The 14,082-nt window shown below is 44.9% G+C and overlaps 1 protein-coding gene across 7 annotated transcripts in view; it reads right to left on the bottom strand.

Moving 5' to 3' along the window:
• The window catches only part of LOC128298307 (trithorax group protein osa), a 111,334-nt gene that overhangs the window by 86,930 nt on the left and 10,322 nt on the right, over positions 1-14,082 (bottom strand). For all 7 annotated transcript variants that reach the window (XM_053034051.1, XM_053034054.1, XM_053034053.1 and 4 more), the window contains exon 2: positions 5,390-5,752. In XM_053034051.1, the coding sequence (XP_052890011.1) occupies positions 5,390-5,752 (363 nt within the window). The remainder of the gene's footprint in view (positions 1-5,389; positions 5,753-14,082) is intronic.

The following is a 14,082-nucleotide window of genomic DNA, read 5'->3' as shown; positions in this document are numbered from 1 at the left end:
AATCTGTGACGTTCCCGAGTGGAAAAACTGCGTGGCTCTGTAAAGCCAATACTTTGCGAAGAAGCTGCGGGTAATTGCATAATGGCTACCGTACAGGAACTTTGTGAAATTTTCACAAAAGTGGGGCTTACGCGCGAATGCGAGAAGCTTGCGCTGGATTCCACCGGTGGGAAAGTGGAAATGGCTGAGCGAATATTAGAATATCAGAAAGTGATGGCTTCCGCAGGCAGCGCCGGTACGTCCAAGAGTGGACATAGTGCGAGTTCAAAAGATCACAACCGTTCGCAAAAAGAAGGTGATGTCCAAGCGGTTGATAGTGATGAAAAGGAAGATGAAGTGGATCGCCCTTTCAAGGACAACGACGACGAGGTTGATGATTCCGATAACAACGATGATCCTGGTGACGGCAACGCTTCCGATGATGAGCTCTTCCAAACAGCTCTGCGAACATCATCTCCAAGACGGTCACGTAGAGTCTATACGTTCCGTGACATGGAAGATAGCATCGAATCGTTTGGAGCGGAAGACGGTCAAGACGTTAAAATTTGGCTATCTCACCTCGAATCCGCGGCAAAATCAGCGCGCTGGGATGATGAGCAACGGCTGATCATGTGTCGCAAAAAGCTGACTGGAGTGGCGCGAAAATTCGTGTTTTCGTTGCGTGATGTGTCAAGCTATGCGAAGTTGAAGAGAGAATTAATAGATGAATTCGCCCCCCTCGTGCGATCGAGCGATGTACATCGCATCCTTTCTGGTCGAAAGAGAGGAGAGGCCGAGACGATGCGTGAATACGTTTATGAGATGCAGCGAATCTCGAAACAAATCGATCTCGATGAGCCTAGTTTGTGTGAGTACATCGCAAACGGAGTGACGGATGAAGATTCTTACAAATTTCTCCTGTATGAGGCACGAACGGTGCGAGAAATGAAAGAGAAGCTCAGAACTCATGAGAAGGTTCTGAACGCTAAAAAGAAAAAAGTGTCGGGCAGTAAAGAAGATGGTAAGGAAGGTAAGCGAGAAAATTGTTCAAGCAAACCGGACAATAAGAGAACAGAACAAAGGTGTTATAATTGCGGGAAAAAAGGACACCAGGCCCGAGATTGCACATTAGCGCGAAGCGGTCCGAAATGTTTTTCGTGTCAGGCATACGGACACAAGTCCAACGAGTGTACGCGCAACAAAAGCGTGGTTCCTGCGAAAGTCAATGTAGTAGAAGAAACCGAAGGAACGATCGATGCTGTCTGTAACGAGACAACAATAAAGGCTTTGTTCGATAGCGGTAGTAGCCAGAACCTTATGACAAAATCGTGCCACAACAAGATCGGAGGTAACGTGCTTAACAATACCACGATGTGTTTTCAAGGTTTTGGAGGCATGAAGACAAAAGCTATCGGTTTCTTCGAAACGGACATCACAATAAACAGCAATGTGTTCCGTGGAATGAGGTTCTTTGTGGTGCCAACTGAAAGCATGTCATATGAAGTAGTTTTGGGCAGGGATTCGTTGAACCATTTTGGAGTTACAATATCGACAACCGGCGTGGAAATAAAACCATGTGATACTACGAATGAAGTCCTTACAATAATGTGCGAAACGGAAGACGATCTCGACGTTAACCCACGATTCGCCAAAGAAGTGAAAAAAATAATTTTGGGTTATAAACCGAGTGAAGAAGTGAAGTGTCGCGTGGAGACAAAAATCATATTGCATGATGATACTCCTGTGCGTTCCTCACCAAGGCGGTTCGCACCGGGTGAAAGGGTCGTTTTGGAGAAAACGATCGATGAGTGGTTAGCGGCGAATATTATTAAGGAGAGCATAAGCGATTTCGCGAGTCCTGTTACGCTGGCGCGAAAGAAGGACGGCACACTACGTGTGTGTATAGATTATCGAGAATTAAACCGCAAGATGGTGAAGGATTGTTTCCCGATGAGAAACATCGAAGATCAGATTGATCGGTTGAAATCGGCAAGATTCTTTACAACGCTTGACTTAAAGAATTCATTTTTTCATGTCCCGGTAGAAACCTCGAGTCAACGATTTACTGGTTTCGTTACCCACACGGGGCAATACGAGTTTCTGCGGACACCTTTCGGGTTAGCGAACAGTCCAGCGAGTTTTAGCCGATTCGTGGCTGATGTGTTCCGCGATTTGATAAAAGACGGACGTATTCTAGTGTACGTGGACGATCTGATAATTCCTTCTTTAGACGAAGAATCAAACCTAAAAACTCTTCGGGAGTTGTTGAGAGTTGCGAGTGAAAACGGTGTACAGTTTAACTGGAAAAAATCTCAGTTTTTGAAAAAAGAAGTCGAGTATCTCGGGTATGTGATAAGCGGTGGGTGTTATCGCATATCGCCAACCAAATTACGATCAGTGCAGAGTTTCCCGGTACCAAAGAACGTAAAGGAATTGCAGCGATTTTTGGGACTAACTGGATATTTCCGAAAATTCATTGCCGGGTATGCGACGATTTCCAAACCTTTGACGAACCTTCTCCAGAAAGAAGTTGCGTTTGAGTTTGGTGAAGCGCAACGAAACAGTTTCGATGAGCTGAAACGTTTTTTGACCACCGATCCTGTGTTGAGGATTTATGATGAAAACAGTGAGACTGAACTACATACAGACGCGTCCAAATACGGTTACGGAGCTATACTAATGCAAAAGGGTGATGACGATAAGTTTCATCCGGTTGCATATATGAGTCAACAGACATCTAGTGCCGAGAAAAATTATAGTGCATATCATTTGGAGGTTTTGGCAGTAGTTCGTGCGGTTGAAAAGTTTCGTGTTTATCTTTTAGGCCTAAAGTTTAAAATAGTGACTGATTGTGCGGCCTTCAAGCATACTTTAAAGTCTAAAGAACTATCGGCTAGAATCGCGAGATGGGCGTTAATGCTAGAAGAGTATGAATACGAAGTAGTCCATCGATCGGGATCATCGATGAAGCATGCCGACGCTTTGAGTAGAGCACCAGTGATGATAGTCGCACACGATCCAGTGATTGAGGCTCTCAAAAGATCACAAAAAAGTGATGAACGTGTTAAGGCAATAATAGAACTGCTGAAAATTCAAGAATATGAAGATTACATTATGAGTGATGGTTTACTGATGAAAGTGGTGCAAGGTAGGGAACTTATCGTTGTTCCAGCAGAAATGCAAAGTGAATTAATTCGTAGAGCGCACGATAACGGTCATCTTGGAACACGTAAGTTAGAGGACATCATACAAAGAGAATTTTACATTGCGAACTTGAGTGAGAAGGTGAAACAAATCATCGCGTGTTGTGTCAAGTGTATTCTATCCGAGCGGAAAAGAGGAAAAACGGAAGGATTATTAAACGCGATTCCAAAGGGTAACACTCCGTTTGACACGTACCACGTGGATCATCTGGGTCCCATGGATAGTACGGAGAAAAGATATAAGTATCTGTTTGTGGTTGTGGATGCCTTTAGCAAATACACATGGATTTACCCGACTAAGACGACGAATTCGTTTGAAGTTGTTCAACGACTTAAGATGCAGAGCGAAACATTCGGTAATCCGAGGCGTATTGTGCACGACAAGGGAACGGCTTTTACATCGAACGATTTCAAACAATACTGTGAAAATCAAGGTATCGAAAGAGTAGAAATCACGACGGGAATTCCACGAGGTAACGGACAAGTGGAAAGAGTGAACCAAGTGATTGTTACTATGCTGAAGAAGTCTAGTGTGAACGATCCTAAGAAGTGGTATAAGCACACCACGAATATCCAAAGATGGATAAACTCCAGTCCGCATCATAGCATCGGTGTGTCTCCGTTTGAAGCCATGTTTGGCTTACCGATGCGCAACGAAGGAGATCTTCGCTTGGGCGAGCTAATGGAGGAGATTCGTGTGGCCCGGTATAACGACGAACGAGAGAAGATCCGTGCAGGAGCTAGGACTTGCATCGACAAGGCGCAAGAAGAGCAACGCAGATCCTACAATCTGCGAGCACGACCGGCAACCGTCTACCGAGAGGGAGATTTGGTGGCTATCAAGCGGACGCAGTTCGGACCAGGCAGGAAGTACGCTGCTGAATATCTTGGACCGTACAAGGTGACGGATGTTCGACCACACGATCGGTACAATGTGGTGAAAATCAACGGTGAAGGGCCACATACAACCTCGACGGCGGCGTCGCACATGAAACCGTATCGGGTGTAATGCAGAAGAGGTCCTCCGGGGCGGAAGGACGTGTCGAGGAAAGGCCGTGTGAAGTCGGGATGTTAGGATGCTCATCAATAATCGTCTGAGTGACTTGAGAGGCGTGAGTGACTTGAGAGGCGTGAGTGATTGAGATAGGCATGAGTGTGTATGTATGAGAACGAGTGTATGAGAACGAGTGGATGAGAACGAGTGAGGGGCTATATAAGCGGCGTGCGCTTGGGAAGGGACAGATTGGTTTTGTACTTCGAAACGGAATAAAATTGGTCTCAAAAAAGGTTAGCGTTGTTTCTCTAATCTTTACATGAATTTTACAATTCAAACAATATTAAAACATAATCCAGGTGTTTGAAATCGTTTACGAAATCAAACTCTATAAACATGTTTGGCAGTTCTAGTGTTCATTATACCATAAGGTTGCGTTGAGGTGTAAATCAGCAGTAAATCAAACGCTTCTAATAATTAATACGATGATAAATTCTCCCATTTATTCAATAGCTTATATCATTTATTGTAACGAATTTTACCACATTGCAGCAAATAAATGATAATCGAATAACGACCCATTAGCATTATGCCAATTATGATGCGGATTGAATTTGAGGACTTCGTGAGTGCATTTCCAAAATAAACACTAGTTGATCTGATTATGTGTCCTTTACGATTGTTGAGATAAATGGTAACTTCAAAACTCATAACAATCAACGACAAGGGGGCTGTTAATCCATTGGGTGTGGATACTTAAAGTGATAATTCATAGCATTATGTCAAACAACTGATGCAATTCGACCACAACGCAGAACTATCCCTAACGAAAGCAATAATATCCGGCAAAATGGCGTATTCAAAGGGCGTGTATGAGTTTAGGACATAAAACAGGAAAAATAATTTCTTAATAATTTTCTCTCCCACTCAAACAGTGAGTACTAAATATCAGCTGATGCCCCTCATCGAAACAGCTGTTCCGCCGAACGGTACACACTGTGCGTGGACGTTTTCGGGGAAAAAACATGACTCATCCTGTACCGTCCATCCTTTACTCTCACAATCGCATCTGGAGTAAATCTAGCACGGATACTTAATATCCCTGTAGTAGCGCCGATAGAGCACGAGATACGGTGCTGCTGCGGTGATGATTTATGCGTTCCGGGAAGACTATTTATGTCGACAGGAAGAGCATTACGTGAGCCGATCTTACCTGATGCGGCGGATACGGCGTACGATGGTTCGGTGCGTTGGGTCCGCCGGGCGTCGGATAGCGCTGTGGCTGGTAAGGAGTATACTGAGTATTGGCGGGCGGTCCCTGCGATGTGGGTGGATGATGCTGCGGTGATTGGCCGGGCGCTCCGCCAGCGGGCCCACCAGGGGTACCCGCCGGCGGTGGTCCCTGGCCTGGCGGGGCACCTGGTGCCGCGCCCGGTTGGCTACCGGCCGACTGGGGTGGGCCCGGTGGTTGCTGCTGTTGCGATCCCTGACCGGGCGGCTGAGGTGGAGGATAGCTGCCGGGCGCTTGGCCCGGTGGGCCCGGCGGATATGGTGACTGGCCTCGTCCGGTGTTACCCTACGGGAAAGAAAATTAAAATAAACAGTATTAACAAAAATGCGTATTACACAGATCTCCAAAACTTCTCAATCAAAAAAAATTAAATCAAACAACGCAAAAAAAACGTTCACTCCGTCCAATAATGTCTAAAGGTCCCAGGATTCGTTTGACGTTCCATTAAGTGCAACAGCAAACGTCAATCAAATCAACTGCCGGCATTGGCCATCTGTTCCCGAGCTGTAGCTAATTCCTTCAATATTGCAAACACCACGAGATACGAGAACACTAAAAACACCACGCTGAGTAAGCACGTTTCAATACAAATCAATGCATTACGGCAACAAATTCGGTTGGAAAGCTGAAACTCCCTTCGCTGATAATCAGCGGGGTTTTATTCGCCTTACCATGTCCCCGGAGTGTATCCCACCAAACACCAAAAAAGCCACTGTCGCACCCTTGCGGAAAGATGCATCCTGGCGTTGCTGCGACCGTAACGGTAGCTATCAACATTAAACAACCGTCAGTCTGCATCTCCGATGGCATGTGTGCTAGTAAGTGCACCATAATCGTCATCATCACCTACCTATGCAACGATACAAATTACCAAGCGCTCGTGTAGACGACAGGACAGGTCGCAGGCTAGTGTGTGACACGGGTTTGTTAGTCCTTTTCGTGTGCATGTAACGTGCCAACCGTGGAATGATACCATTCCACACGCCTTCCGGAATGCATCGGCGCGGGTAAGCGATGATACACTTTTTAAATCATTTAGCGACACATGTCGATAGTTTCACGTCCATTGGATGGGCAGTATAAATGTACTGCATCGGAACACGATTATAGACAATCGTATAAACCAGGGAATGGCAATTTGTCCGGTCTGTTATTTGGTACATATAGGGCTAGTTAGTGAAATTTATCAAGTTTTTCCAATAATTTACAAAGTCCATGAGATTATTCATTCTTTTTATTCTAAAGCTATTAATAAGTAACAACAGTTTTCAATACTGTAAGTTATAATATTTGCCATTAAGATATGAAAGACAATTACAATAATTTAATTACTTTTGAGTGAATTATTGCGATAAAGCGGAAAACGTTAAACGAACTCGTCGACCAGCGAGCATAAACAGTCGCACAGTCGACCACCAATGTATTTGTATTTGTGAGAAATACAGTGAAGAGCAGTTGTCGTCGTTATACGAACTGAGAAACACGCGGTTTTGGCTATTCTGATTAAAATTGAGGAAACCCGTGTTTTACCCTACAATTACAATATAATTTTAATATATCTCCTATATCAGATATGTCGCGCGAAATATCTCGCAAAATTTTAAACTGTTTCGCCACCCCTGAAACAAGGTAAAGAAACTTTTATGAATGATTATTGATCTAATTGAAGCTGCCTAGCTGCATGGTGTATTAACACCATAATTGGCGTTTTTCGAAATGGACATGAGGTGCTTGAGATGAATTATTCCAGAGCAGATGTATTATACGGCTTAGCAACAACGCCACCTATCGTTGCTTATTGAAGAAGAATAATTACGAAAATATTTGCCCAAAACAAGAATTAATCCTAAATGTTAAATTACTTTGCGAATTTTCCCTACAATTGGAAAATAGAGTAGGACAAAAACACTGACCATACTCTGTTTCGAAATAAAGGGATTACACATATGCAAGAATAGTGTTATGTACCCGAATTAGTAGCAAATGCTCTTTGCTCTTTCAAGCAAGCTCCCCCAGAGGCATTTATTTTGTTGTTACCTGCTACCAGGACTATATTTTTTAAGGTTCATTTCCTAACTTTCCCAACTACTGTTTACACTACTGCTGCTAGATAAATGCTACACAATTATTACGGTTCGTACGCTTGTCATGCATGGTGACGGATTCCACTGAGCTACGGCGGTAGACGTTTAAGCATCCACCAACAACCAGGCGTAGTAGGAACGACGAGCACACCATACCGGTAGTAAGAAAATAAACATGAGCTTCCATCCTGTACAAATAATGCTCGCCGAAAAGGGCAAAGACAAAAACGATTTGCAACTATAGAAACTGCACACTGCTCAAGCAGTGCAGTGTCCTCCGGACGAGCGAAAAGGTCTCGCCCGCCCCCGTTCGTGGAAAAATAGTACACAAATTTCCACAGTTACATTGCACAGCCTCTCCCTCCGCGCGTGTGGTTCCCATTGTTTCCATTAGTAAGTGGCAAGCAATTGCAAAATTGTGTTCCATCCGCCCGATGGTTCGCACACTGGAAGGCACGCGTCAGGTGGAAAGCGTTATCCTTTTTCCAACATTCCGAGCGTACACTCCAAGCCAAGCCGGCATCATCACCGTCAACGCTGGGGAAGAAGAATTCACGAAAACGCCCCTGTTTCCAATCACGCCCATTCTCTCCTCCTCCTCCTCCCCCTCGTATGTGCGTCGTTTCCCCTTTCCAATGCAGCAAGAGAGCATTATCAGCACGAATCGCAAAAGCGTCCTACTACGGTTGCACTAATCCCAAACACCACGAATACCCCTTGTATAACGCAGCGGTACGTGCAGATATCCGTCGCTTGGTGCGCTCCTGAGAGTAAAAGAAAAAAAAACAAACACACACACACACAGAGACATGTACACAATTCCTCTTTCTCTCTCTCTCTGTACTGGAAAGAGAAATGAAATGGAGGCGCCTGGTGTAGTCGATGGTTAACGTTTTGCGCCTGCAAGCTCCGCCCATCATCAGCATCAGCACAACAGCAGCAGACCAGAAATGGCACAAAATGGCTGACCAGCTCGAAAGCCCGAACGGTTGCTGATGTTGCTGCTGTCTGAATGCGGCATCCTGGTGCGGAGAGCAAAGAGTGTATTAAGGCAGGCAGGACGATATGGGAAGGACGAGCGATGGTGTTGGTGGCTTTTTCTCCACTCCACCACCACCATGTACATGCTTCGGTGTGTGCGATGCTATTGGACGATCGTAGCAGGCAAGGGTGGCAAATATCGATTTTCCTTTGGGGTGGTTGTTTGCAGCAGTAGCAGCATACACTCCCCAACAGGGAAATCTGATTCCTAGCAGGTTTTGGTATGTGTGAGAGATGGGTATGTATAGTTAAACGGTGAAATAGATGGTGCATTTGTAGTGGTGTGCACTTTTATTGTTGCCCTGAGTAGCTTTTGACGTGGCAACTGTCATTTCCAGTGCAGCTAAAACACGATAAAATACAGTGTTTCAGTGTTTTTGAATTTTCCAGAAGGGATTTTTGTGTTTTTATTCGTAAAATAATTTTAAACCTAAAATAAACACTAAATAAATAATTAAATTAAATCAATTAAATTCAAAAAAATGTGTTCTATACAAAATAATTTAAAAATTTTAAACCACTCCATGCCTTTTCCTCCTACTAAACGCTGTCATGAGTGATAACTCTGTTTGAAGCAACCGATTCGCTACACCGTAAACGGAAACTGACCGGCATCGCCAGAAAGGGATTGCAGTTTCGGTCGAAACCATACCACCCCTTTTTTATCCCCCTCTGGAGTACGCTTTTCGGCCAAGCGAATTATACGACGCCGGCGAAAAGGAGAGAATAAACGGTAACATTTTCCACACATATTGCAACCATATTGGAGTTGACAACTCTGGGAGCTCCGGGGCAAAAGCTTGGGGTCCCACACAAAGGACGAAAGCACTGTTGGTAATGTAACGATGGCGAAGAAGATATCGTGCACACAACGAGAGGAAGCAACAAAACGGTTATAGATTGCAATTTTATCGCAGCGTACAATTGTTTCGCCCTTTACCATGCAGAGAACGTAAACCACGACGCCCTGCCGTTGGTTGTTTGGAATATAATTGAACGTAAATATATTTCTCTCCATCGTCCTACAACAACTCCCCCCTTCATAGGTTTAATCACAGCATTCAACAAGCGGGAGGAATTCGATTCCAGTGGGAGAAACGAATGATACGGGATAGAAACGGACTTTCATCAAGTGAAACAATTGCATTGGTGCATGTCCCTTTTTATTTCATTCTGACGATTTTACGCTACCCGTTCATTCGATCATTTATCGGCCCGAATACACTGGAGTGAGTTTTTTTACCAGGAAAAAATAAATAAACGTCACTGTCCGACAGACGGAAGCCGAATGGAATGTGTTGGAAAGAGATGCTACCGATTACATCGAATCCAATGGAGGCGCCCGGTGTTTATAAAGAAATACAAGATATTGGAATTAAAAAAAAAAAAAAGAAGAAAAAGATAAGCTTTGCCACGTGAACTCAGCATCCGTTTTGCTTTCTTCTCAACACTGCTGCCAACTCCGGCCAGAAACCTCATTCATTGCCATTACACGATTTCTATCCACACCGCCGCCTGCACAATGTGTGTGTGTCTTCCTTGCTGCTGAATTGCTTTGCTGATACAAAATGGGACACACAGACCGAGCGTGCACAGAAGGGAAAAACAAAATCGTTCGCAGTGCCGCAACTTCACAAAAACCCGAAGGGACATCACTCACTGCTGCCCTTCGTTCTGCTAACACATGCTTGCTGCTGCTGCTGCTGCTGTCTCTCTCGTCGCTGGTGTTCCTTTTTCATCGGGAAAATGGATAGGAAAACAGACGCACCAACACACATACAAAGAAACCCACCCACCTAACGGGAGGTGGTTATATCGGTTTCGAGCGTGGAGTTGGAGCGTGGCACAACAACAAAAAGCGCTCTCGGTCGCTGTTTCGCAGCGGTTCACTTCCTTTTTGCTGGAAGGGCGAAAACAAGGAGCAAAACGAGAGATAGAGAGAGAGGGACAGCAAACGGATGCAATGCAATGGATGTGGAGGGCAGGCAGGGACAATGTTGGCGTGTGTCCCACGTGCCGGAATCGTTATCCGTTTTATTCCAATGTGCCGCCATGCTCGGGCAATCCTAGTTTTCCAAAGTGTCCGGGCACAGTGGGATAAAACGAAATGGTCAAAATTTGCTCCAAACATTCTAGTGAAAAGGCGATTAAATAACTTAATAATCTAATGTTTAAAAGCAAGATTAATAAATCAAGATTTAATTAAATATTGGCTGTGAGGAGATTTTCAAAGTAAATGTTACATAATATTTTGGTCGTTAAATTATTTGAAAAGCTTAAATTTAATAACTTTCTTTTAAATTTATTAAAACTACTAAAACGTATTACTAAACACAGCCAAAAAATGCCTAAAACATGTCTATAGCGCACATTGCGGCTGATGATTTCACCGTCAAATTGGCAACAAATAAAATCTTTACAAATTTTACCTCCGGCAGTCACACGATTGCACTCAGTGTTCCGGGACGGTTTTGTCATCGCTTCCGAGGGCACACCAGAAAAGCCGGAGCCACACAACACACCAGCCAGCCATAAACGGCTCTGAATGCCAGCCAGCCAAGCATTCGGGAGGGCGCACCGACACCGGGGCGCAAAACACCGAACACATTTTCCCGGTGCCATTGGGCTGCTGCTGGTAGAGTCAGGACAATCGCACACACACACCCATACAGCCCAGCAGGCACTACCGAAGGCAGAACACATTTTTGTGCACACGCCTTGACTGGTGTGCCAGCAACTCCCACTCGCCCTGACAAAACGGTGGTTTTGTGTGCCCTGGGTTTTGCTCCACCCGTGACAGTTTGTTTCCCCTCCCCCCCCCCCCCCCCTCCCTCATTCTTCCTTTGCCTCCTCCACCACACCACAGTCGATCCTTCTCGGTGTGTCGTGTGTGTGCTCTTGCTTTGTAGCCAAGCACACAACTTTGCTGATGGTAGTATTTTATGCCCGGCTCGCAATCAACCACCCGAACACCCCCGAGGAGGGTGGCGGTGCTAAGCCACGGGGAACCGGCTATCTGAAGAACCGGAGCAGCTTGATGTTCTTTAGTAACGAAAATCCAAGCTACTTACTTCGGTAGTACGGTCTGTTCATCGGGTTCATAGCACAAGGAGAAGACTCCTTTCGAAGCGTTCGAAGCGAAAGCCACCGGCCAGTAGTGGTGGCAGCTATGGGCGAGCTGTGCTGCAGAAGGAGTTGTTGCAAGCAAGCGAGCAATTTTGCGGACGCACACATACATATATTGGTGGCAGGTTTGTCAGAAGGCACTGGGGTACCGGGGTTGCCGTTCCAAGCGTCTTGCTTAGATCGAGGGAGATCTCTGCATAAAGGATAAAAACCCAGACACACACCGGGCTTTTTTTCCCGTTTCCCTCAGTGATGGGTCCGATTCCTGCCACACTCTATTCTCCCAACAGAACCAAAACCCCGCGTACATGGCATGGTGGGGTCCGTTCGTTACCATTTTGTTTCGACCATTCCATCGCCATCTCGACCGATATACACAAGCAACACTAGAAAGTTTCTTCCACTTTACCGGCCGCCAGCGGGATATGGCAGCAATACTCTATTCGGTTCCACCTATTTGACGGACTTGCATTTCGTGTAAAAACATAACCGCCATATCAAGCACAGATAGAGGCGAATAAATGATTCCGAAGCGCGAAAAAGGACGCAGCGGTTCGGGGAAAGGTTTGCACAGAAAACAACACCCGCTGAACGCCCCCAATGCGGAACCGAAGTAAGGGTGTATTAATGCTGTGTGTTCGTGTGTGTCAGAAGGGGATGGTTTATGAGGATGCATCCGTTCCTACGTACCTCTTCTTTGCAGCTCAGTCAACCGAAAAGACGGCAAGCAAGACATTTCAGTTGACAGTTGACTAAGGTAATGGAGGCATAATGGAACGTGCCGGGGACTAAGGGCGTTCCAACACGAGGAAGCAAAGGCGATCGTAAATGGGTGAGTGCGGGCATATGTCCAAAGTTTTCCATTGCAAATCCCTGTTCCTGTCCGGAATTGAATGTTTCCTTGTGATGGAGTCATTTCCTTACGAAATGGTATCCACTGTCTAAAAGCCTTGAGTTGTGCAATTAACTTGCTACTGTCAGAAATGAAATTTCATCCAATTGTGGTCCAACAACGTAAATTGGAGCTCTTCAATATGGTTAAATATTTTAATTAAATATCTTGCTTTAAAGCGCAATATTAAATATTCCCGCTGATTCTCACTTTCAAAATCTTTCACTGAAGAATTTTTGTACGACATTATGCTCCCAAGGAATTTCAACGTTCCAACACCGTTCAACCTGGCTCTGCAAATCTTCCTTCCAACAAAGTTAATGGGAGCGTAAAAATGAGGTACAAATTAAGCGCCCAAAGTCACGTCCCCGGACCGCGTTGTAAACGCGCGGAAACTACAACACCGAAGATTGAAAAATCACGGCACCTGCATTTGCAACGAATGCAAGTACCCGATGACACGTTCGGAGCGAAAATCAACTCAACGATAAACAGGACAGGAGAGTAGGAAAGAAAAACAAAACACCAGAGCGAAAGGATGTGTTCGTTTATGTCAGCCGGAAGTAATGAGTTTCCGACGCTTCGTAGCACAAAAAAGGATGCGGTGCGCGGTGGTGATGGATATCAGCAACGATTTACGCACGGTATCATCCCCAGGACACATTGGGAATCTCACAGGAACTCAATTTCCAACCCCCGTTACAAAGTGCAATGGGGTGGTTGGAATCGGGTGAGTGCATCATAAAAATCGTTGCATCCGAACGTTTTCCATCGAGACCTAACTGAAATGAAGTAGTGTACGATGATTGCTTCCCCGTCCGAGCGAAAACGGAACAGGAAAATGAGGGTTCGATTGCAGCGAGTGTTCAAGATCTGATCATCGAAAGACGAGCGGAGGTTATGGAAGGAAGAAGCGCTGGATGGGAAATCGTTCGACGACGACGTGTTAGAGAGCGAGCGTATACGCTAGCGCAGGTCTTTGCGATTTGTTCTACAGCGAGTTTAAATTGAGGATCTGGATACAAAGTTTACGACGATTGCACCAATCACGATGATTCGGGAAAAAGAGCAACCAAAAAGAAAAAAAAAAAACAATGCCACAAGCCAGACGGTGATTGTTTTATCCTGGCACGGCATTAATTTATCGTCCAATTATGTTGGAAATTGCTTTTCGTGCTCATAGCAATATTGTTAGCGGATGAGGTGTTGTATGGGAAAGAACTTCGTTCATCGTTTGGTTAATTAATTCCCAACACATCCCAAACTGTTTTTACTATTAATATGGGAATAAAAGAATAAAGGATGGTATTTCTTTAGATATGAATTGTATTTTTACAATTCTTAAGCTCATTATACTAAAGTTTTGTTTGAAATTTAAAGAATGTTAGTGCAAAATTAGTGCACATGAACGGACCGGGATCAAAATCCCATTCGGACCAATCCACCGTACGCAGGACTGACTATCCAGCTAC

Source organism: Anopheles moucheti, chromosome 2 (assembly GCF_943734755.1).
Source record: "Anopheles moucheti chromosome 2, idAnoMoucSN_F20_07, whole genome shotgun sequence".
NCBI lineage: Eukaryota > Metazoa > Arthropoda > Insecta > Diptera > Culicidae > Anopheles > Anopheles moucheti.
This window is presented reverse-complemented; position numbering and strand designations above follow the sequence as displayed.